General features: G+C 41.8%; 1 protein-coding gene across 5 annotated transcripts in view; it reads right to left on the reverse strand.

Moving 5' to 3' along the window:
* The window catches only part of EXOC2 (exocyst complex component 2), a 156274-nt gene that overhangs the window by 68960 nt on the left and 60849 nt on the right, over positions 1-26465 (reverse strand). For all 5 annotated transcript variants that reach the window (XM_067751838.1, XM_067751836.1, XM_067751837.1 and 2 more), the window contains exons 8-12: positions 19667-19812; positions 19451-19532; positions 18611-18713; positions 14836-14954; positions 1147-1272 (exon numbers count right to left, since the gene is read on the reverse strand). In XM_067751838.1, the coding sequence (XP_067607939.1) occupies positions 1147-1272; positions 14836-14954; positions 18611-18713; positions 19451-19532; positions 19667-19812 (576 nt within the window). The remainder of the gene's footprint in view (positions 1-1146; positions 1273-14835; positions 14955-18610; positions 18714-19450; positions 19533-19666; positions 19813-26465) is intronic.

Raw genomic sequence — 26465 nt, forward strand, 5'->3', positions numbered from 1 at the left:
AGTCAGCCTCAAGTATAATTTCTAACTGTTTTAAGCCTGTCAGCATGTCCACGGGTGGTAGTGAATCACAAAAGGGCAAGGAAGGGGTGTGGAAAGGGTTTTCACAGATCATGTGTCATCCTACTCATTAAAGAAAGGAAGTATTTTTTTTGAAACTCAGGTGGGCTGCACTTCAGGGTCAGGCCCTGGCTATATCTGCTTAGAGGGCTACACGGTACCACAATGTACAGAATCAAACAGTTCTGCTCTTTCCAGTGTTTATTCTAGAGTTTGGTGGGCTGGGTGGAGAATGGAACAGGACAAGAAGAAGCCACACTGACAGTTATGGAATCCCTTCATTTAGTGCAAATGTATCATTTGATTTTAGTGCTTATGATGGACATTCATTCATATTATTAATAGAACTTTAGAAAAAAAATCTCTACTCCAGTACTCAGAAGAATAATATGAAATACTTTGAAATAATCTTTAGAGGTATTTGAACTTAATAAGAAGTAAGGTATTTCTATTACCTTATTTGCATTTCTTATATCTATTATTGAGGTTGTAAGTAACCAGTGACTAACAGCATCTAACTGGTACACAAAGGCATTATAACCAACATGTTTTGTATCTCATATAGGTAAACAATCAAAAGATAAATGTCAACCTCAGGAAGAAATGTAACACAGTTACAACTTGAGATGCCTTAGCGTAGAAAAAATGATTAGCAACTAATTTATGGGTAATAAACAAACAACTCTTTTCAAACCAAATTTTAAAATTCATTAAAAAGGTGTCTACTATTTTTCTGTACTGACTACAGAGATTCACTTTTGTTGCAACCTTCATCCTAAAGACGTTCTCAGATAATTTTTTCTGTGGCATATTTTTAAAAATTCAACCACAGAAATGTGTTGAATAACACTGACCTGTGCCCAATGAAATGACTTACTAAAAAATCAAATGGCATTTCTTTAATGTACAATGTAAAATTCATTTTAATTATCTAAATTTAATTACTGTGTAGTTGCTTAAGTAGAAGGGATGATGGCTGGTAATACTCAGCAGCAGTAACACAGGTAATTATGGAATTTTCCAAGAGAAAAATGCTGGCTATTACACGAGTACAAATTTAAAAGATACAGGTGGGAGGGAGACACTCACCGTCATCTCGACCAGGCTGAAAGCTGCTACCCCTCTTCAGAGACGCTGTCTGGCCTAGATGACCCGGCGCGGAGGCACGCACATCGCCGTCCAGGTCCAGCGTGGCGCTGTGAAGGCCCGGTGGCCCTGGAAGAGAGAGGCAGCGTTTCCATGGACTCACAGAGCTTACTAAGTGATTTAATGGACCTCTTCTCTGAGAGATTTCTTGCTCAACCGTTCCATTCTTTTTTTTAAAGAAGACATCTACTAAAGTAAAACCAGAAATATTTTCTCTAAATAGCTTTTAAAAGTCACTCCCACCATACAGATTTGGAGGATTAAATCTATTACTCTGGCTTAATACAGACATGTAACTTACATATCATTTCAGAATGAATGTTCAGCAAAACGGAGGGGAGGGGGTTCCATAAACATAAAAATCTGGATGAAAAATTCTTTTTTGAAAAGCAACTTGGCACTTGGAAAGGAAGGTACAGGGTTTAGTGGAGCAGACTTAACAGCATAAATCTTTGACTTCCCCCTTAAAATTTAAATCTCCAAATACCACAACTTCTTTCTTTGCAATGTGGGATGTGATTTCTTATTTCTATTCCCACTGCCAGCCACCTAGTTGGGACCCTTTTCACCCCACACTGTTAATATTCTAGAAGCCTAACACTTCACTAGAGAATGTCAAGACATTCTCTTTATTGTCCTGGATTAATACCACCAAAATACTGCTATCTTGATTCCCTTCTCAGAAGTCTTCCAGAAAACCCTCAGAATTCCAACCCAAATTATCTAAGAACCAGGAAACACTTTTTCTAAGATGGTTCTCCGGAGTCACCAGGAATGGAATCCCGTGTTGCTAATCCTGTTAGTGAGAGGCTGGCATTATGGGTAGAATTCGCCTTGTCAGCCTGCAGAGGTGCTATAACCAGCACTCTGAGCTCTGCGGCTGAGCATTCAAAGACCTCCAAAACAAGCTGAATTCAATAAACATTTACAGGGTGCTTACGGTGCAGAGGACACTATGAAAATGCATCTTTCATTTTCCTGCCTCACTTCCTACCCTTTTCATCATCCTCCCCATCCTGTTAATAAACACAAGTCGCCTCCTGCTGTTCCAGCTCAAAGTGCTGTCTACTTTCCCTGCCCTCCGAATGAACACCGTCTCATTGACTCAACATTCTGCCTTCTGCTGTTCATTAACAGTTCCAGTCAGAACTTCTCGGGGATAAGGATCAATATTAAGTCTCTGTCCACAGCTGGATCTTCTGCATATAATTCCTTCAATATACACTGAGTGACTGATACTAAATTATTCAATAAGAATGCTCTTCCTTTGTTTTATAACTTAACAGAATATGAAAAGCTTATAGATTTGTTTCCAAGGGCAAAAGATGAAACCCATTTATAAAATAATGATTTTATGCCAGTGATAGTGTCAGTTATTCAGTAGCATCAAACAAGTCTTTACTGAGCCCTCCCACGTGCCAGGAATTGCAGGCCCCTGGGATATGGCAGTGGGTTAACAGGTAAAGGCCTGTCCTCAAGGTGTTTACATCCTGGCAGTGGAGGCAGAAAATCAAGACATAAGTGAATACAATATAAGCAAAGAGTCTGCTTTCATGGCTCCTCCCATCATGAGCCACTCAGCATGATACAGTATGAGCTATCTCCCTGCCTCCTCACAGATTCTACCAGGCAGGTTTTACAGAAACAGAAACCAAGTCATTTGAACAGATAGTTTCAGTGGAACGGCATTTTATTAAATACCCACGATGTTTCACCTACTATGCTAAATGCTTTATTTACATGGACTTCTACTTCGGAACACATTAAATCTAGGATAAGACTTGTAGAATTCAATATTTTAAAATAGCAAGAAAAATGAGAGTTAAGAAAACACATAGATGAAGAAATAATATTTTTTATAATTGATTTTTTCCCCATCTCAAAGAGGGATTTGTGTGGAAGCTTTGAAGATTTATGACATTTTCCTCTGAAGTTTACAGAGTCACCACTGCTATTAATTGTAGAATTCAAGAAATTAATATCAAAATATCAATTTTCTGACATATTTTAAAAGGAAATGTAGGGACTTCCCTGGTAGCACAGTGGTTGGGAATCTGCCTGCCAATGCAGGGGACACGAGTTCCAGCCCTGGTCTGGGAGGATCCCACATGCCACGGAGCAACTAAGCCTGTGGCCACAGCTACTGAGCCCGCATGCCACAACTACTGAAGCCCATGCACCTAGACCCAGTGCTCCACAAGAGAAGCCCGCGCACCGCAATGAAGAGGAGCCCCCACTCGCCACAACCAGAGAAAGCCCGCGCGCAGCGACAAAGACCCAACGCAGCCAAACACAAATAAATAAATTTATATAAAAAAGGAAATGTAAAAAAGCCCAAACTTGGCACCACATTAAATGTTTGTATAAAATGTGTAATTTATGTAAACATGTATATTGAAAGGTGCAAGAAGAGAATGCTTTAATTCAAAACGTTATAAGTTACTACCCTTGAAGGTTTCAGGACTACAAATTTTTGATTAGAAGGAAAACCTCCTAGTTTCCTAAATACACACTGTATACCATTCCTACAAAAATATACAATGATCATTAAGTAGATCCTCAGAAAAAGTTTTTCCCCGTAACAGGACTACAAATTTTTGATTAGAAGGAAAACCTCCTAGTTTCCTAAATACACACTGTATACCATTCCTACAAAAATATACAATGATCATTAAGTAGATCCTCAGAAAAAGTTTTTCCCCGTAACATTAATTTAAATGCATGATATTAAGTCCTGTATAGTTTAATTTAAATAAACTTGAATTTTGAAACTGTTAAAAGACTGATTTATTTTTCCCTTTAATGGCAGAAACTATTAAGAACATGAGTTCCTTCTATTAGAAACCGTATCATCATTTTCTACGATATCAGGAAAAGAAAGCTTACCAAGAACTAATTTCTTATTTGGAAGTGTCTGTCGAATAGCAGCAAGGACAGCACAGTAGCAGGGAGAGGACGGCCCCCAGACCCTGGGGACAGATGCGTCCGTGGGCGTGCTGGGCCAAGGGTCCGGCAGGTGGTGCCCTGCACAGCCCGGGGACCAGCCGTGCAGTGGGAGCCCGGGCCTGAGCCCAGAACTCGCTCTCCTCTAACAGACTGCTCCTTTCTCTGGTCAGAAAAAGTCTTGCAATGAGTAATCTTATGGGGAATTAGGAGGATTGTCCTTTGAGGAGAAAATTAATGAAAACATTTAAAATCTCAGTTGTCAGAAATTATTTACTATCAAGTGTCAAAAAAAAAAAAAACTTGAGGATTCTGACACTCCTTTTAAACTTAAATTACATGACGATATTTATACCCCACAAAATTATTACAAATATGAAGTGCTTCTGATGATAAACAAACATTATTATAAAAGAAAGAAAAAGATGAAAAAAAGTTTCTGTAACATAAAATCAGCAAAAGGTTTTAAAATATAAGAAATCCGTTCATTTGCTCTTGACTGTTTTACCTCACAATACGATAGCAGTACCTCTTGATATGTTTAAGAGAAATGTTATATAAAATATACTGTTATAAATGAGAGTAACTAGGAAGTTTCATAATATCATGCTCTTATTTATGTGCAGACCATACACAAATGAAAATTATGTTACTTCGTATATTTTCCCTGAAAACACTAAATTATCTGCCCTGATATCCACCTAAGGATGGTGTTCAATACATGTATACACAGGACTTGGGTTTTTCATTAGAAGCTCAGTTTGCACTAAGCTGTTCTGCAGGTGACAGAGCCTAAAGTTTTTGTAAAACTGTGTTTGACTTTGTCTTTTTCAAACCTAAAACTGCATTAATGAGTTATGGGAGGTCATTTGTTTTCTTGAGAGTAGATTTTCTCTAGAAATGAACTGTTCCTACGATTTTATCCCTGACGAAAGTTTTTCTCAAATAGGATCGCAGCCCAGCTTTCCCTCATCTGTGCTCGCGCTGACAACTGCCCCCTACCCCAGGGGCCCCCGCTCTGCGGCAGAAGGAGTCACAGGCGGCATGTGCTTCTTCACCTGTAAAAATCAGGGCTTGAACTACACAAGCCTTAGTGCCTTTTTCAGCTCTAAAATTCTGATTCTATGATACAAAATCTGAATTTGAAACTTTGAACCACCGCCTATTCCGCTCCCTGGAATAGTTTGAGACAACTGAGGGTGATGAGTAGCAGTGCTGTTTAAATGTATAAACAGTCTCTGCCTCTGCACAGAGAGCACACGTGAGCGTTAAGTCGTAAAAGGAAATTTCATCAAGAAAATATTAAAGGCGACAAAAACAGTAACAGGGAAAACGTCACCAGGATTTCATACTTGTTATTGTGGACCTTACAGCTTGGCTATTTTAGAGGCACCAAGCAGAGTAACCAGTAAACACCCTCAAATGACAGTGTGCTGATAAGATCAAGATTACTTGGCCGCAATCTGTCCAAGTTATCTGAGGAATAACTATGGGGAAAGATTGCTCTCCTGACAAAACTTCACACAGCAACACTTCCATCAGTACGGTATTTCCAGTCCTAAAATTCTATATGGTGTTTGTAGGGGAAAAAAAAAAAAAAAGGATACTAAAAAAATTCTAGAACTAAATAATCCTAGGGTATAGCTGTATCTTCTAAATTCCATGAACTAATATTTGGGTTTTTACCAATACATCAAAGAAAACATATATATCTTATCTACATATGCTTGGAAGAAGCATCTTGGAAGAAAAACTCTTTTAAACACTTAAAATTAAAAAAAAATGACTAAGCTTCTTAATTACTGACCCTTGATAGAAGAAACGTTCACGTGTTGCGGTCTGGGGAAGACATTCTGGCTTATACACGCGTCAACTTGAATTTTATACTAACTGGAACAGCCTGTTTGTGGCTGTTCAATCAAACACACATTGTACATCTGCTTTAATTATTACAGAAGAGGGCACAGTGGCCAGAAGTAAAGAATGTCCACGCTAAAAGTAAAGATGAAATGCCTGTCTCCCTGGGCCACCAATGCTGGTCCTTCTTGAATGGTGAGATTCCCTTCCCAGGTGCCAAGGCCACACTGACTCGCTGTGTACATGCTGGTCTGTATCCCTGACATGTTTGATGTTCTTTGTTCTGACAAGATATAAAACTGTGCTGAAAACCATGCTTCTCTGGAACAGTTCCTCAGAGTTATCTGAGAGGCTGTCTTCTGGGCTACAGTCCTCAGTTTGGCTCAAATAAAACTCTTTTCTATCAAATAAAATTCTTTTCCCATTACAGATCATTTATTTTCGTTGACACACTTGAGTCAACATTCTGTTTCTCCGGTTTAAATAAAGCTTCTAAAACATGCTACCAGCATTCTCAAAGGGAACTATTTTTCTAATTGTGAGTATGCAGGAGAAATTTAACAGATTACAAATAAATATAAAATTAGAAAAATCACCTTTGGAATACTATATAAACAAAACAGAAATTTACTTTTAATAAGAGAAAAACAGAAAATCTGTCTTCAGAAGTTGCAGAAGTAACTTTCTTCAGAACACTAACAATCCTAGCTGCTTCACGAAGAGTAAAAGTGGCAGTACAGAAATCAAGTTTAAAGTGTATTACTTTTCTAAAAGAAAAACTATTTATCTTTCACAATTTGCTATGAACGAGTTGAAAGATTTGCTATTTTTTTCCAACTATGAGATTTTTACCAGATAAAAAGTCTTCAGCTTCATGCGAACTTCAGAGATATGGCAAGATTTTCTGCAAAGCTCAAAAACTTAAGAGTTTACCTTAAAACTCTGAGTACGACAAAAAACTGATAATGGCTTTAGGAAGATTTGTAAGAAATGCTTGTTATACCAAGGATTCCATATCACACATCAGCCAAATCCTTTCAACTCCAGCTATCTGGGTGCGCTCTCCCTTCTTTAAATGCAGTGGTCAGTATGTGTTTACCAGACTCCCTGAGACACAAAGGGCAGGAGAGGCTTTTCTGTGGAGGGGGAGGCCTGCAGATGTGGGCCAGGTGATACATCAGCCATGTGTACTCGGCCCCCGGCCTCCCGCCCAGCTTTCTCCCAGCCCACGTGGTACGGGGAGCCCTGGTCTATAGCCAACTCTCCAGGTGGCCCACTTCCTCAGCCCGAAACACCTCCAAACACACTTTCCTGCACACAGCAGGCCCCTGTCCTGAGCAGCAGCCGGACCACCCCCTGCCGCTTGTTGACCGTGCTCGGGGCCAGGAGCCTCTGCAGACCCAGGCCTGCTGGACTCCTGTCAAGCACAGCACACACAAAGGTCGGTGACTGGGATGGGGTGGGTGCAGCAAGGCAGCTACCAGCCTCCAGGAATGAGACTGTGTCCACAGGTAAGAATGTTCTTTTTGATCTGATGCTTCTATACATACATTTGAAGTTCCTACGGGGTACTTCTTCAATTTAAAGGGGATCGTTTAATCCAAATTAAACCAAGGAAGGCGTATTTAACAGGCCGCATAACCTCACTCCACTTCTTAGGGCTGCGGGCCAAATTCTGAACTGTATTCCAACATCATTCGGAAAAAAGCTGAAAGGAAGAGACGTATTTTAAAAGCAAGACTACAGGTGTGAACCTTGAAGAAGCACTTCTCAGCTAACATTGGCTATATAAGCAAGAACCATACATTGTAACAAGCTGGTTAGGTGAATAACCAAAACCAAATTATTTATGCTTTTATTTAAGTACGACCCTTTTCTGCAGTTATATACAGATTTAAGTAGAGAGCACCTACTTAGACTGTATAAGCAACAGAATTATTACAAAAATGACAACAGGAGACATAAAATATCTGTACCCCTGAATATTCTAAAATTACCAGGCAATGCTAGCAATTCAAGGTGTGCGGGGCATTTACTGTCAAAACCGTTTTCTCTGAAGGCTGGAGGTGTGTCTCCCCCCAGACAGACAGTGAGCCAAGCAGAAAAGACCCAGCGCTGGGACGTCACGCGGAGAGGTCCTCCTGACGGAAGCCCTGCTGCCCTGTCTGACCTGACACAGACAGACGCTGCCACCAGGTGACCAGAACCGAGCACAAAACGAGGCAAGTCTCACTCCTCCGACCATACCCAACAGCTGGGGAAGCACTGACAGGACCTGCGAATGAACGCTGTACTATTTGAACAGTAAATCAAATGCTCAAGTGCTAGTTTACTGACTTCTAAAAAACTGTTTAAGTTACTAGTATTAATTGCTAGTCCTCATTTTAATTTGGAAGCTAAATTTGTCTTTTCAAATTAGATTAAAAAACAAATTTACAATCACGTAAAATCCTGCTAAGCTGTCAGGTAATTAAAACTGCTTATGTAAACTTATACTGTTTACAAACAACAGCGACAATTTCTAACAGGATGCACTGTGAATCTAATTCATGGCACACTGAGTATCACCTAGGTTTCTTCTCTTTCTGAGAAAAAGGACAAAAGGGAAAGGAAAACCAGACCACCACTTTGCTGGAGAGAAGATTTTTGCTATTACAGTCATAAACTGGTACTTTTCTTCTATTCCTCTCTCCTGAATCTACCTTCTTCTGTAATCCTTTATGGCTTACGACTCTCAAAGTAAGTGAATAAAATCCCACTACAAGTATTTAGAAGCACTGCCTCTTCTAAAGCCAACTGAAGCAACAGTGAGCAGGTAAAGCACAATTCACATCGGGAGGACTCAGTCACAGGGACGGGAAGGTGGAGACCAAACCAGTGTCGCCTACCTGTACTTGCAGGAGCTGTGCCTTTTCTTCTTTTTAAATCAACGTCTATCATTCTGGGTTCACGTTGGTATAATAAACATTCAGGAGAGAAACTACTTTTTAAATCTCCAAAAATGAAACTTCATAAAAGAAACTTCCTAATGTACAACCTCATGATAACAACTTTAAAATAAAAAATTAGAAATTTTATTAGAAATCTATGTATAAACGTTTACTGTCTTTTTAAACATAGAAACATTTTTGTAGTTACGTAGAAGATCTGACAAATCTGCTGCCAATTTCTTAATGGAGGCTTGCAACCTAATCTGGTGCCCAGGAGCTACCAGATGCCAAATTGTGGAAATACTAGAATTATATTTTTTTTAACCCCAGTGATTATCTACATAAAGGTCACATCTTTATTTTTTAAATATCAAGAAAAAATATAGTTTAGTTATACTAAATTCATGAAACTGTACAAAAATTTAAAATGTACTTTATGCATGTATTTGATGAGCTTGAATTGAAAATATAGTCTTTTTATTTCAGCAAGTCATTAATAATCTGCTCTGTTTGAAATAATTAAAAGAGTAGATCATTAGCCTCTATTCTTAACATTTTTCCTCTATAATAGATCCGTACTGTGATGGTTCAGAATAAACCTTTCAGGTGTGACGTATCTCTAAGTTTTCAAAGAGAACCTGAGCCACATGGAAATGTGTTCCCATCTGCTGTGTGACTGTCTGAAAGAATCTATGGCTTCCATTCTAAACGCGTCACTTGCCTCTGCTCTAATATGTCCTCTGGGAAGCCCTAGCGGTGCAGACAGCAGAAAGCAGAGATAACTGCTCTAGATGCTTCTCCCTGGAGTCACCACATGTAGTCAGCACGTATTTTAAATGAGTTTAGAGTTAAACTCATTTTCAGAACAAAGGAAAAAACACACCTTTGAAGGCTACCTTTCAAAATCCTGTTTGAGAATGTCCGTAGGGGGTTAAACCAAAGGCTTTTCCTGACAGGAAACCTGAAGATTTAGTCTAATTTTGGCCCTATTTCACAGAAATTTTAAGAGACAAATGACACTTCTTATAAGGCAGTAAAAGTTTTGGAAGAGAAGCTGTAGAGTTGACTAGCTCAAGCTGGAAGAAAACAGGCCCTTCCATAGGTGTTTATGCTTTCAAGATGAATTTTTTTTTTAATGTTGATCTTTATTCTTGTTTTTTTCCTCCTATTTGTCTCCCCTTAGAAAAACGGAAAGATCACATTTGGGCTACAGAGGCGGCCGCAGAAGAGGAGTGAGGAATTCCTGGATACCTGGCAGGGTGCGTTGAGGCGTAATGCTCATCTCCTGTCTGTGTCCTGGTGTGCGACATCTAGGGGCACCATCTACCAGGTTCGTATGCGTTATTATTATAAAAATTGGAATCCAGAGAAGGCTCTAATGCAGTGTTTATAAAAATATCAACCCTATGACCTACCTCTGCTGAGCAATGAATGCTTCACATACAGATGAATGTAACCTGGACAAATGTGGCTTTTTTATGTAGGACTGCTGTCTCTGAAAATCTATCACCATCTTGGCTCATGAACTTTTCTTGAAGACCACAAGACTAAATACAATTAACATTTTAACCCAAAGCATCATGTAAAGACTTAAAAAAAAAAAAAACTTGTATGTTAATTAGGTTTCTTAAATTCATGCATAAAAACCAGCTTTACTTACAAAGACACAAAGAAGTCTTTTCCTGTCTAAAATATTTACAGTCTGTCTTTTTAGAATTGTATTTCACCTCACAAGACTGGGTTATCCATCAGTTACAAGCATTTCTCTGGTGTTAAAAGTCCAAGTACAGGTGTTACAAATAGAAGAACTTACAATGCATTCTTTAGATTTAGAATGCGGCAAGCTTTCATTCTGAAAGTAGGTTCTGGAGAAGACCTGAATGAAAGCAATGCAGCTTCACAAAAAGGCACTGCCATCGTGCCATCCGTTCACCGTGTTCAGAAACACACTTGATGAAATACTATCTTCAACCACAGAACACAGAGAGGTCTGTGGAACCACCGTGCAGGACACGGAGAAGCTGAGCTGTCTGTCACCTGGCTTCTCTGAGGCAGCTTCCTCACGTGCAAAACAGATCCAAGTCATGTACCAAACCAGACAACTTCCCAGGTTTCTTCCAGACCCCAAATGTTGTGATTACGAGAGGATGGCCAACAGAAAGTCCAAATGATATTTAGGAGACTTGCCCTCATACTGACTGCACTTCTATTACACCTAACTAGGACGCTCATAAATATCAATTAGGAGTCTATCGGGAACAATCGGGTGTAGATTACATGAAAGAAAAATTGTACTTATTCCCAGCAAACGTATAATTAAGGCCAATATCTTACATAAACACACCCACACATGCACATGCCTATGCTATATAATGACATTACCTGTACACGGGTAGGCAGGTGCACAGTAAAGAGCTGACGTGTCCAGTGACATATGCACACTCTGATGACAACAACCAGGAAGGCATCTAGGTGCCAAGTGGCCAAAGTGGACACTATGTCACCACGGCTAATTCTTCTAGGAAACACAAGTTCTGTCTCCATCTGTGTCACTTCTCGTATCATCTGCCTTTGCACTGGCTATCGATTAAAAAGCCACATTAAGTACATAGTATCCGTGTACTTAAAAAGATACTGGAGGTATTAAACTGCTTTTGAATTTGACAATTAACTGAATACTTGATATTAAGAAACCACATTTCAGGTAATGATAATAGTATTTTAGTTACAGTTTTCACAAAGCATCTTTACCTTTGAAAATTACATACTGAAATAATTATGGATGAAATGATGTGACCTGCTTCCAAAATAATTCAGGGTGAGGGAGGCGGTGTAGATAAAACGAGACTGGCTGTGAGGGGATAACTGTCGAAACTGGGCAGGTACACGGGAGGTTGTGGTATCACCCTTGGTGCTCTTAAGTATGTTTGGAATTCTCCAAAATAAAATAATAAGAACTCCTGATGGTGAGCTCAAAAGAACACACCAACTTTCCAACTGAAAGACAGTTATCTGTTGGGACTGTCTATACTGTTCATATTAGTCGTGTTTGCTGACAACAGGTGGGCACGGCTCAGGATGTTCCTCTGAATGTCAAGGACGATTAAATCCTAACCTATAAACATCTGGCTAATGAATTTAGGAAACTTACATTGTATTGTCACGAAATCTGTGGAGTAAGTTCAAAGAGTCGTAAACTGTTATGTTTCACTTCCTAATTTTAAAGACCAACTTATGAAAATAACTTTAGGTAAACCTCATCACTAACAAAAGGATCCAGGTAATGCACAGTCCTCCAAGCACTTCATATGCGAGCGGCAACGTCTACAACAGGCTTGGTCAGAGTGAATAAAAAGGCAGGTCTCCAGTTACACGGAAGCTCGTGTCTTTTTTTTTTCTTCCAGAAATGCTGATTTTCAGCAGTTTTGGATAAATACATATAGCAATACATAACACCAAGATGGCAGGGCAGGAATCCATTAGGTAAGGGTGTGTCTCTATTGATCTTCAAGAAAGATTCAGACCTTTAGTGATGGAATATCGGTTATCAGATCCTTCAGGTATGGGTGCGACAATAAGGCATATGAATTTTCCTGGCACTTCTCCAATTTCAAATGGTCTATATGCTGTCTTCATAAATGACACATGCTTTCCAGAAATTCAAGTATTTTCAGAACTAAATCATACAGTTGGATTGTTTCTTATGAGCCTGAGTAGGGAAAACGTTTGTCAGACCGTGATCCTGTTTGTATCACTGTATTTACAGCCTCTTCACTGGAGAGGGGAAGGGTGGTACTTACTGAGCACCTACTGGGTCTCTGGACTACTTCCCCGTGGCTCCTTCCCTGGAAAACTCACATCCCTCATTTAGGTTCAGTGGCAACAACACCTCCTCTAGGAAACTTCCTTGGGCCTCCCGCTAACGAGACTGAGGCAGAGTTCTGCACTCCCCACTTTGCAATACCTTTCACAAGTACACTTATGTAATAAACAACATGTGAATTGTTTAAAGACATAGGTCTCTCTCACTAGACTACAAGCTCCAAGAGGCCAGAGACCTCTGGGTCTTGCTCATCACGGCTCTTCAGTCCCGAGAGCACATCCACCACACTGATTACCAGCCCCGGCTGCACCACAGTCTCCTGGGAGCTTTAAAAAATACTGCTGCGTGGACTCCACTGCTAGAGAGTCTAATCAGGTCAGGAATGGGGAGGACGCTGGGAAGTGACAATCTTTAAAAAAACCCAGGGGGTTGTGACGGGCAGCCACGTTGAGAGTCCTGCCCAACAGAGCAGACTCAGTACACAAGAACCTGAGGACCTCTAAATATCCCCCAATGACCTCAGACTGTGCATATGTTGTTTGATGTCATTTTCACTTGCTAAAACTATAAAATAATTAATGACATACTAGAAATTTAGATATGGCATCAGTGAAGAGATATTTGGGTTTTCCTAAACATCAACAATAGAAAAGAACAGACTCATAGCTGGAAAATACTCAACTCCAAGCCACCTAATTCACGACAAAACTAAACTATAAATAAATAATCATGGCCTCTCTGTGGCACCTCCTTCTGTGCCAGGACTGCTCTCATGTTACTTCACTTTCTCGTCCGGAAACCTTGTAAGAATCGCTGCGCCTTATTTATACAATCTATTTGGTGTCTCAGGCCACTGAAACTGCATTTGCCAAGGTCATCAACAGCCTCAGCACAAAATCTAAAGGACACCCCTTTATCGGACTCTTCACCTTAAAACCCTTGCTGACCCTCCTTTCCCTCCCGGCTCCCTGGCCACCCTGCAGGTTTCTCCTCCACCAGTGTTGTAAAGAGCACTCCCTAGGACTCTGTCCTACATTCCTACATTTTCTTCCTTTTTCTCCTTCTTGGGTGAATATGTCAACTCCCAGGGACCATCTACGTGCAGACCACACCCAAACCTCTCGCTCTTTAAATTCAGTTACCTATTGGACGCGTCCACTTGTTCGTCAGACAGCCGCACACCAACCGGTCCAAAGAGAAGGGAAGACCATCTTCTCCTCCTCGCCCCAGCCCCACGGCGCCCCATCCCAACCAGCTGCCAAGGCCAGACCTCTGGGCATCACCGAGCCCCTCCTACCCCTCCTTCCCTCACCAGGTCCTGGCGATCGCAGGTTCCGCACAGCTCTTGAATCCCCTCCTCCTCCACACCCACGGCCCCCGTGCCGGCGAGATGCCTGAATCACCACAGCAGCCTCCTAACCGGCTCCACTGTCCCCGTCTCATCGGGTCTTTCGCAGGCTTCAAACCCCTGGACGAAGGAGGCCAGGGGCCTCCTCACCCGGCCTCAAGTCCTGCCACTGTGCTGGCTGTGAACCAGCTGTGACTCTTCCTCCACTCTCCTCAGGGCCTGTGCTGGAGGCGGCCCGGCAGGCATTCCTCATCCTCTAGGTTCTCTGCTAACACAGAGTCCTGTCTAAGACACGTCCCCAAACCTGCCATCTACCAGTCACAACCTGGTACTTGGTTAGTTGAGCTCCATGAGGGCTGGGACTGCGTCCGTGCACCTGGACTTGGCATGGTGCCTGGTGCGCAGCAGGGCTCAACATGCACTTGATGGAATAGTGAGTGCACTGTTCCTGTTGATCAAGACTAGTATCATTTCTACAACATCATGTCACTTCCACAAGAGGTAACTGTTCTGTAAGCCGAACCTCTGTCAACACTGCCAGTCAGCCATGAGACAGGCATGCTGAGAGGGCTTTCTCCCTCCCCTGCTCTCTTACTCGCCCAGGGAGGACGCTAACCGGGGTGGGGGGCAGGTATAGTTACAAAGGGAACGACTCATCCCTCAATCTAGAGCGTCCCCAGAGTGTGTCGAGTGATGAGGGGGAGGACTCAGGCAGGGAGAAAGGGTCTTGCCTTTGAGGTCCCGCACGCAGCCCTCCTGGCAGCTGTGCATGAGCTGGAGGATCCATCGGTGCTGGGCTCCGATGCACTGCCACGCAGGGTCGCCTGGCGCGTGGAGGTCAGACAGGTACCTGAAACAGCAAGGCCAAGGCTGACCCAGTCAGCTTCTGCTGCACAGCCATAATGAGGACAAGAGGAAAGCTAGCATATCTTAAAGTCATCACTTTTAAGAAAACCTAAAACTTTGTCAATTAGTAAAGCATTCGTCAATACTAGTCTTTAATATTCAGTTCTAAATGAAATATATTCAGATTTCTTTTCAGGCAATTAACAAACAATAAACCTACACTTTAAGAAGTTAGGACTTTATAAAAATACAACCAAGGAGACAAAGACAACTTGCAATGCCCCTATAACGCCCAGTGAGAGCGTATCTTTATGGTTACATTTTGTTCACAGACTGTTTCTACTTAGTTCTCAGTCACACAGAAAACAGGTGAGAGCCAGCAGAGGCCTCAGCGTGAATATTTCTTCATTCCTTTCTGGTCTGAAATACGGCCACGAGGTGGCAGTGTGACCCTTTTTTCTGCAGGATCCAAACAGGGCAACACTTTATTACACAAAGAGATTTGGTGACAGCAAGCACTGACTTCTAAGTCTAAACTCTAATTCATGAGAAGATATTTCTCTAGAAAATACAGTATAGATGGGCATTTTTCTTAGTTTTTAAATAGTTCTTAAAATATTTAAAGTCTTCTTTCTCTGTAAAAATTCCAAACCCAGATAGACAACTTGAAAAATTTCTGCCAAATATCATTAAAAACTTGGCCCTCATGAAATATATAAATGTAACAAGTTAAATCCAATTAAATCAACCTCAAAAGCTGGACTTATTGTCTTAAAATAACTCTTAAACCCTAAGCTGTCTGTTGTCTTGGGGTTAAAAGTTTTGTTCAAGAATAAATTTTAATTAATGGTGACAAGCTGTGACCTCTAAACACGCAGGGACACACCTGGGCTTCTCTCCCCAGCTTCTGCAATACTGAGTATTTCCTTACTTAGCAGCTAATTAGAGGAGAAACAAGTTAGTGGCAAATAAAACACTGAGAAGAAACCTGACATCACATTCGGGAACGACCCACCTCCCCTGACCTCCACGGGCTAACGGGGAAGAATGGTTTCCGAGGACAGCGGGGTGTCCCGTGCGGGCTCCTCTCCTACCCGAGCCATGACCCTTTATTTATAGGGGCCAGGAGGCTGGCTGTGCTGAGAGTCTGGCAAATCAATTACCAGCATCCCCAGGAGGATCTAACAGGTGACGTTCAGCAAAGCCTTCAAAACCTAATCTGAGTCTTCCCCTCACACAGGCTTTCCTCTTCTATCCTCTGGAATGTAAATATGACAAATAGTACATTGTGTCATTTCTTTCCCCAAAACGTGAGCTTCCACCCTTCCTGCCAGGGCGGGACTGTCTGCCGGAGGTGCCCTCAGACAGGTCCTGCTGCACCTCCTGACGCTGGCACTCAACAGCAACCTCAGATCGGCAGCAGCAGTAAATATGGCACCGTCCCTGTCGGAGGGCGGCTTCCCTCCCTCTGTGTGCACACACCACCAGCAGCACACAGAGGGGCCGTCACAGGGCTCGCTCTCGAGCAGTACAGCAAGATCAACATGCCTTTCTGCTCAGCATCTTCTCAGATTATGTCTTTTTAGTATGCTGACTAGGTCCTCCCAAAATTTAATAATAATCCTCTTTCTATCATCTTGCTAATGGGTATTACATAAAAGAGTTTTATAAAGAAAGATAAATTTCTTGTCTCAGAAACTCCGCAGTGTCTCAGTTCAAAAGCACAACTTGTGCTAGGCTCTTCCTTGGTTAAATGACTTAATGCAATGAGCGTCTTCTTTTCTTTTAGTTTGTAGTTTCATTTCAAAGATCTTGGCTTAGCATATGATACAGGTTATTGCTATTTCTTTTAAATACGTGTTATCCGAGAACACTTTTTAAAAAACATTTTTAAAGGGCAGAAGGTAAGGAATGTTAATTATGATGAGCATAGGCTCAAAATTTTTAAATTTAAGAATTAAAGTAGTTAGCCATACTCGAACATGATTTTTAACAATTACCAAGGACAGAATCACACTGGCATGGAAGAAGTATGTGGTACTTTGCTTCTTACTTGAGCTACTAGCCTCACCAGAGTAAGGAGAGTGAAAAGAATCAGGATGTCTTTAGGTAGATACAGCAGTGAACAACAGCACAACAACACAGGGGTAATCTGACTCGCTCATTCCCTGCGCAACCTGGTTACGTGAGAGCTAAGAGATGGAGTTTTGCTGATGATAAAGTTGAGAGTCTCATCCCCACTTGGTGCTCAAAGGACTGCGCACCATAGATTCCAAAGTCCAACAGATATTTGGCCTGGTTGTGATGTTGTTTTTCCTATTCATTAATAATGAAACCCGTAATTTAAGAAGGATGATAAAATTGCTCAGTATCTTCTCAAAGTATCAAAAATAAAATAATGATTAAAAAATAATGACTTGACATTCTCAGTGACATTCTTGTTCTTTTCCCTTTAAAATGACAGGGAATAAAACATTAAATAGGCCATTTTAAAGAATCTTTTTTAACACCCACCATCTTTTAAACGGTATCCAGTAGGTTAACCAGTCACAGGAACTGTACATGAGTAATCTACATAAATGGTAATTCGCTACACAAAGAAATCCTGCACTCAATAAGGTTTAACGTATGACTATCAGCAAATGAAAAAGAGTAAGTGTAAACAGGTAAATAGACACAAAGCCCGATTAGTGAAGCAACACAGCAGAACACAGACAAGATGCTAACCAGCTATGTTTCCTACATGAGAGATTAACCTTCCTGGAACTCTGTTACTTTACATGTTAAAAAAAAAAAAAAAAAAAAAGGCGGTTGGATAACTAACGTGCAGTTTATTCGCAGCATTAGAGTTCTATGATTCTACAGGCCAGAAAAATCTCCCAAATGCATTCTTTCCTCTGGGGGCACTTAGAGAAAAGCAAAGACAGGCTGTGAAGCCAGACAGACAGGGAGGCCTGTGGCGGTGCGTGCTGAGCAGCGACCGCTCTGAGTCCCAGGTCCTCACCTGCGCGCCAGGTGTGATGCAGACACCGCATGGCGGCTGTGAGGCTCAGACACAGCTGCGCAGGCTTGTTTGGGGGGGGCAGTCAGCAGTTCCAGCGCCCCTGCGCCTGCTGAAGCCCCTCCCTCTCGGGCAACATGGTTCCCTCTATGCTGTGGTGTCCATGGCTTTTGCTGTTACTGCTGTCTTTTTCACGTAAGCCCTCCCACTTCCTTTTCAAGACTGAAAGCTTTCAGAATTTTCTCTGCTGCTGAGCCCTGGCCACTCTCGGGGCACCAGACACCCTCCCGCCTGTGGGACAGTGCCACCCTCGAAGCCAGTCAGGGAGTCCCCACCTGCAGGGGCCCACGGGGAGGGCCCCGCAACCCCAGGCTGGGGAAGGTGCTGTGGACGGGAGGAGAGGTGCAATGAGGCTACTTTTCCTTTCTCCAAACCGGCAGGATTTCCTTGCCTTTAAAGAGTGAGTGCTCCCAAATTTTTGAGTACACAGAAGAATTTTGGTGTCCTACACTAGGTATCCCTAAATTTCTGCTACTTGTCTTCCCTTTTACCATTTCATCAGTCTCCCAATTTCCCCCAAATCAGCTTTAAGAGTTACATGATGTATGCAGCACTATCCAGACACATGTGATTTGTCAAAATTCTTGCAGAAGGTTTACCTTATATAACGTTTTTGGTCATGTAAGGTCGATGGTGTCTCAAGCAACTTATCCAGAAGTAATTCTCTCAAAGCTTCAATCCGTGTTTCTACTTCAGCATAATCTGTTTAAAAAGGAAAGAATTACAGGACTTACAGAATGAAAATTTAAAATCCAATTACGGAAAGCAGAACAGTGGCTGCCTTGGGGAAGAGGGGCGACTGAGAAGAGGCAAGAGGGAAATTTCCGGAGTGATGAAAACGCTCTCTCCAGGGTGTGGGTTCCATGGGCGTGGGTATTTGTCAAACTCACTGAGCTGCAACATGTAAGCCTGTGCATATCACTGCATGTAAATTTATCACAATAAAAATAAAATTATTTACAAATTTAATCAAGCCCTGTGATATTTCTCCTAGTTAATAAGGCATGACCATAAGGCATTTTAGGCTTTTCTTATTTTCTGTAACTCTAGCCTTAGAGATAATTTCAAAAGTTGTTTAGTTTACTTTAAAGTAGGGTTAGAATTCATAAATATATTGGTCTTTCTGAAGAGGGAAGATTAAAATGTAGATTTATGTTTCTGTAAAATATCTATAATTGATTCTTTCCAGTAGAAAAGACTTTAAATAGCAACATGATTAACAAGCAGCAAAGAATGTCCAAGACTAACCTATCCTACAGTTTTCACTCCATCTTAGTAAGAAGAGCCATCCTGTTACTTCTGAAGTAACTGTCTTACACCTGAGAAAGGGCACCATATAAACAAAAACTAAAACGAATGTAACATTCTTTGCAGACTACATTCCACATTCTTCCTGTAAAAGCAAAGTAGAAAATCTAAAAGTAATAAACAAATCTTACATTTCTTGAAAACTTGCACCTCCGTTTTCCCAAAAAGTGACTTGGCCTTTTCATAATCATTAATAACCACATCATAATCACCCTTTAAAATAAAGAAACATTTTGGAGACTGTCAGTAAAGTTTAATGAAGACATTTGGTTAAGATAAAAAACATCGTAACAACTCTTTAAAATTTATGGCCTCTACGACCATAGGTACACAAATATGCACTCCACCTTCTGGATGTTCCTCTCAATACTCAGAGGAAGGTTGAAGAGAAACTTAAATCGCTGCAGCACATTGAGCGCATTTCTAGTGGAATCCGCCTTGTCCTTACGACCCAAGACTTCTTGAAATAATGTGTCTGCAGTGTTACTTGCTCCTATTTTAAAAGGACAAAAAGAAACTTAGATAAAAACTCATTTTACTCAGAAAATGTGTCACTGGACAAAAGAAATAAAATGTTAGACTGCTACTGCACTTAATATTAAAACTCAGTCAACTTTTCTAAAAGTCAGCTATATTGGAGGTTTATTTTACGATTTGCTAAAATACAATTTCCTTTTTGCCTCTGAAGTCTTTTCATATGTGCATACCAGTTAATGGTATCCAATTAAGAATAACCACACTTACCGGGCCCAAATAAATTGTCTAATGTCAATCTACGTTTATTTTAGCTTCTTTTAAGTTTTACAGCATTATGGAACCTTAGGTTATTTCATTAATTCAGACAACAGGTTAAAACCCACACACATACACGCGTGCACACACAAGTACACTAGTTAAATTCTCTGGATTCAATATTTACAGATCCATAGTAATAAAAAAAAACGGAAAAAATTTTTCAGAAAAGTTGTTCAAAAGAAATATTTTAGACCTAATCCTACTTCTACATAAAATTATCTAATTATGTAGCAGGCACAAAAAATGATATAAGCAATTTAAAGTGTCAAACTTTAACACACCACTATTAATGAATATTTCTTAAATCAGCTTAGTATTTCTTAAAATGATACACAGACTGGACATTCTATATATATGTTTTTTTTTTTACCTTAAAGACCTCAAACTCTATGAATCACTGTATGAAAGAGTTTCTTTATCTAAAACAAAATTTACCGTGTACAAAAATAGTTAAGCTTTTTCAACTTGTGAATTATTTTTAATTAGTCACAAGGAAAGGGAAGAAAAAGGATAAACTTTTTTTGGCTGTTTGACCACTGCTCATAAAAAGTTTCTACATTATCTGGTCTAGTGACTATACTTTAAGCAAAGATGAAAAAAAAACGACCTCAGTCTCGCTGGGTGGCTGGCATGCCGCATTCTCTGGTCCACACTGTGGGTGGCCTGAGTGTGTTAAAAGTCATCTTTGTAACATAATTGTTTTATCTAAATAATGTTTAAATTCTGTTGAAATTTTAAAGGCCTGGTATAAAAACTTTGTTTTGTCAGGACAGCTATTTTCACCACCTGCTATTTAATGTAGAATACTAAATTTCTACTCTGAGAAAAAAAATATATTCCTTTCTTGCCACCAAACCATATAATGATGACTAAATGAATACTGGAAATGTGATTAAGGTTAAAAGTATTTTTCTTGGAAGAAAATTAATATTAAGCATTTGTTTATCATTTAGAAATAAACTTCACGAATTGAGGCTTCATGAATGAATTAGATACGTGAATGGGGACTGAATATTTTTAAAGGTTGATTACTTATGTGTGCGCTGCGGATGTTAAATCCCCAAGCACCTTCTCTACAATGAAGGAGTACAAGATATCAAAACTAGATTTTTTTTCATCTTATTAAAGACAATAAAAAAATACAAACTAATAATTTCAAACTCCCCTAAAAGTTATAACAAGCACAGGTAGAAAATTTGCTTAAAATTAAATAAAATATAAATATTTAATACAGAAAAACTTATAGGCAGAAATTATAAACTATAAAATTAAAATTTAATTTAGTTACACAAAAATGTATACATATAGAGAATTCTAATTTACGTACAAATTTTAAGTCATGAAATTATGATTTTAATTTATAGATAATTTCTGTCCATAAATTATTCTGTTGCAAACTTTACTGCATTCACAATAAAATTCTGGGAGTTCATAGCTCTGATAACTGGATGATTATAGACAGTAAGAAACGAAACGAAAGCAGGGAAACCGAGATTTGTGCAAGCGGATAAAAAAGCAGCAGCAGCTCACCAGCCACACCTGAGGGCAGCTGAGAGGAGAAGGGCGCGCTGGCCCCACGAGCGGAGGCAGGGCCGCCCTGAAGGCCACCTGTGCCAGCCCACGAGCAGCCCTGGGCACGTGCAGGCTGAAGGCTCTCCCCTTCCCCCCGCAGGGACACTGCATCATGGTCTGGGGGATGGATGCCCCCCCTGCACTGACAGCAATGACACTGGCCTCAGCTGGGCTGGCAGGGCAGTGATATTTTCCTCAGCACGAGACAGGGAGATGCGGATGGACCCGGAGGGCTCCACGCCACGTGCAGTCACAGGAAGACAGACCCTGAGTGGCTCCACTTACACGTGGAGCCTGAAAAGCCGAGCTCTTGTAAGCAGGCCGGGCTGGGGCCTCGGGGAGATGGATGCGCTCTGAGGATGTGATGCACAGCATCGGAAACAGAGCTAACAATGCTGTACTGTAGCCTGAAAGTGGCTTCAAGAGGAAATCTCAAACATTCTCATCACAAACAAATGGAATTACGTGTGGTGACAGCGCTGGCGGGGGTGGGGGTGGGGTGAACACGCGGCATCACAGACAGGTATCTAACCATCACACTCCGCACCTTAAACTTGCACAATGTCCTGTGTCAACTATATCTCAGCAGAGCTGGAGAATAAGATGGGAAGACAAGTCACTGCAGTACTGCCCACTGACCAATCAAACTCATACCTGCCCTCAAAGATGGAAAAACACTGTAACTGTGCCAGGAACCCGTCATCCACAAAAGCTAGTCATGTACTTCTGATGGCGCCTGGTCATTTCAAGCATGTTTATTAAAGTAAACACGAAGCTCTCTCTGGCCCCTTTTCATGGCACTGGCACCCAGCACAGAGGACAGTACGGGTGATGTATAACCTGCGTCTCTGCTTGATGGGAGCTGGGGGGGGGGGGGGGGATGGGAGGAGGCTTCCCCCTACACACTCACGACACAATTTACCCCAGGAACAATGAAGCTGAATGAAACTTAAGGTAACTTTTCAACGTATACTTAAATTCATAGCAAAACCAGGACACAAAGAGACTGAACAACCTACTGTATGTCTCGTTTCTCTTAACAGACTCCAGAAAACGGCCAGACAGGCAGCTATCTGACATTACAGGGCGACATTACATGAACAAGGTCACTACCTGAGTCACCTAGTGCTTGTTCCCAGCCAGGCCTGACGCTGGGGTCCTACAAACCGCTGTCACGTCACCAGTGCACACTTCTACTGGTTTCTCTTCTGGTCTCTATCCAGCTCCCTCCAGTGCATTCTCTGGACAGATGACAGAATGTTTTTTTAAAAGTTCACCATGTGAATTCCTTATGTAAAATCCTCCCACGGCTCACCAGTATTCTCAAGATAAAGACAAACTCCACAACGCCGCACAGAGAGCTTGTCATGAGCAGACCCCTCTACCCGGCAGCCTCAGCCCTCACGTCTGCACCCCAGGGTACTCGGTCCTGCTTCATGGCCCACAGCCATCTCCCCTGAGGTCAGCGCCTTCCTCCTCGCACAGCCTGCCCCGCCCGGGATGCACCTGGGCCCACTTAGTGCCCACCGGCCAATGTCAGCCTGCCTGGCCTGTCCCCCTCCTCTCCTGAGGCTCGCAGTCCTCCCCCGTCCTCTCTCCATCGGGGCTCCGGGACCCCTACCGGCAGAGCACTGTCACACCACAATTTAATCCCCTACCTATCTGGTCCTACTTTTTCACTGGATTATAAACTCTCGGAAGCAAAGCACAAAGTTTCATCCTCCTGTCCCTGAAGAGGAATAAGAGCGCTCAATAAACGCTTACAGGGCAAGTGCCAGAAACCAGCCTCAGAACCAGTGCCCAGGACTCTGTCCCCTGAGGGAGGGACAGCACAGGGCCCATGTGCAGGACCACGTCAGTGATCGGGCAGCTGAACCGAGCAGAGCAAGCAATCCTAATAATCAACGCGAAAACGACGCCTGTTCTGTGACTTAGAAAATTTTTGCTGAAACATTAAAAACTTGCTTACTGTTGGTTATAGATCAATAAGAAAATGAAAAAACAGTAAAACTAATTTTTATTTAGCACACTATAATAAAAAACATTAGAAACTGAAAATTCAATGTTTAATTTCTTTGTAAAATTTATCATCAAGATAGCCCGCCTCTTCTTGTCATAAAGTTTACAGCACGTATCAAGCATCTTTTCTGCGCTCTGACAAACAATGACGCTCGTTTCCACGTCTGTCTGCTGTACTTCCAGCTTCACTGGTCAGCTCTGAGCGCTCCGTCGGCCTCACTCCCTCTGGGACAGCCTTACCTCCTCGTCACACCTTCCTGGCTTCGGTGGGGAAGTCCACCCTCACTGAGCTCCTCGGGCCTCCCAGTGTCCACACCCCACCACAGCCACTTCTACAACCCAAGTCGTGCTGGATTTGAATTCCACTCACACTGTCATCACTTTCTCTTTTCTGATGCGCTTTCATCTCTGTGGGCCAACTTCCCCTTCTGAGTCTCCATGTCTGCGAAATGTCTGCAAGCTTCTCTCTGGGAGACGAGGAGGCTGCCCACAGGCACACTCTGCTGTCTGAGCAGGACCTGGCAAGCGTCTGCAGTGGGTCCCCCCGACTCTGCAGGAAGAGCAGCTGGGCACGTTACTGCCGAACGTTCAGTGGACCGCAGAGCTAGCAACCAGGTGTGTGCTTGATGCAACGTGGCAAGAATACTGGTCACTGAAACCCACGCATCCCAAACCAGCAAGGCAGTCTGTAGTTTAAAGCGCAGGCTCAGAGCCAGATGCACAGACACAGATCCTAGCTCTGCCACTTACTGCTGATGTGACTTTAGGTAACGCGTTCAATCCTTCTGAGCCTCAGTTTTTCGTCAATAAAATGCGGGTTACAGCACAAGCCTCCCGGGGTTACCGCAGGGGCTGAGCATCTGTGGACTGTGGGAGCAAGCCCTGACACCAGTGAGGGGCACAGAGGTCTAGCTGTCCCAGCTCTGGCGACACACACCTAGACCACAGGGTCCCTCCCCGCACCTGCCTGCCTAGCCCAGCCGCACCAGCCACACGGGGCTACTTCGACTTAAAAGCCAAATTATTAAGATTGAATAAAAATTAAATTCCTCAGCAATACTAGTTCCATTTTAAGTGCTCAAGAGCTACATTTCCATCATGGCAGAAGTTCTGTTGGACGGCGCTGTTCTATGCTCTTGGAACAGGTAACAACACAGAGTGAGATATGTGGATCTGATAGAAATTAACAGTCATCACTTCATCACTGGCTTGAAATCAAGATGGAATTATTAAATACCAAGGCAAATATGAGAAACATGTATCAGTGAAAACAAAAAAGAATTTCAATGAAAGGCTTCAACATTGATAAATTCTGAACAAAAGGGACTGAATTTCTTAGTCAACATCACCCTTTAGAAACAAAGTGGAAAAGGTTGCCCAAATTTAAAAAACTTTCATTTAAAATAACTCAGGGAAAATGCACATAAGTTAGTATGTAATTATACACAAGATTAAAGCATTAATATAATCTAAGCAGATGTAGAGAATGGACTTGAGGACACGGGGAGGGGGAAGGGGAAGCTGGGACGAAGTGAGAGAGTGGCATGGACATATATACACGACCAAATGCTAGTGGGAAGCAGCCGCATAGCACAGGGAGATCAGCTCGGTGCTCTGTGACCACCTAGAGGGGTGGGATAGGGAGGGTGGGAGGGAGATGCTAGAGGGAGGAGACATGGGGATATACGTGTACGTATAGCTGATTCACTTTGTTACACAGCAGAAACTAACACACCACTGTAAAGCAATTATACTCCAATAAAGATGCTAATAAATAAATAAATGGAGAAATAGAAATTCAAATAAAAGAAAAAATATATAATTTAAGCAAACCAGACTACATTTGCACTCCTGCAAAATTTCTGTTTCAGTTCCCCAGCGGTACAGCTCCTGAAGATCGGTGAATCGGTGACCTGGGCACGCCGTCGGGGCAGGGGACCTGCTTGTTGGGCGGCAGCCACATCCCTCCCAGCTCCAAGCTCGACGCTGGACCCAGCACGGCACTTGACACAACCAGTCTTACAAATGTTCGCCAAGCTGACCTAAACTAACACGACTTACCCTAAGATAGCAAACATCAACATCCAGTTGACATAAAAATGTGTCTAGGAAAAACGGATTGTTACAAAGGAATATAATCTACAGGAAATTTTTATCCCAGAAAAGTCCTGAGTCTCAAAGAAGTGACACTCACGTTAAGCCAACTTTACCCAAAAAAGAGCAAATTTCAGTAGAAAGGTAAAAGGACACATTTCTAGAAAAAGTTTGTGCTTATAAAGGAACAGAAGTAAAACCATTTCCCTTACAAATTTTATACCACAAGTCCCAAAGGAGAATTACCTAAACTACTGAAAAGAAAAAAATTACATTAACGTACTATGCCAGGGCTCACCCATGAAACAGATCGTGAATTTTTTCCAAACCTGAGCAAATATCCATTTTCTTCTACTGATACAATGAGATACTTACTAAGCCAGATTGTTCTCACAAGCCACCTTTTAAAAGTTACTGACACAATCTTTTTTTTAAACAGATATCATGGTTTGATGGCAACTTCTCCAGGGAAAATAACATCCCTAAACAGAAAATATCCATCCAAGACCTTAAAATGTCTATGTTAATATAGAAATAGCTTTAGTAAATGCTTACGTGGGCTGAATTCAGAATATAGCCATTTGAACAAAGCTGGTGACTTGGTTCTCAGATGAGAACGAGGAACGAGGTAAAATCCCAAGGCAAAATGGTGATGATGATGATAGT

Source organism: Pseudorca crassidens, chromosome 10 (genome assembly GCF_039906515.1).
Source record: "Pseudorca crassidens isolate mPseCra1 chromosome 10, mPseCra1.hap1, whole genome shotgun sequence".
Taxonomy (NCBI): domain Eukaryota; kingdom Metazoa; phylum Chordata; class Mammalia; order Artiodactyla; family Delphinidae; genus Pseudorca; species Pseudorca crassidens.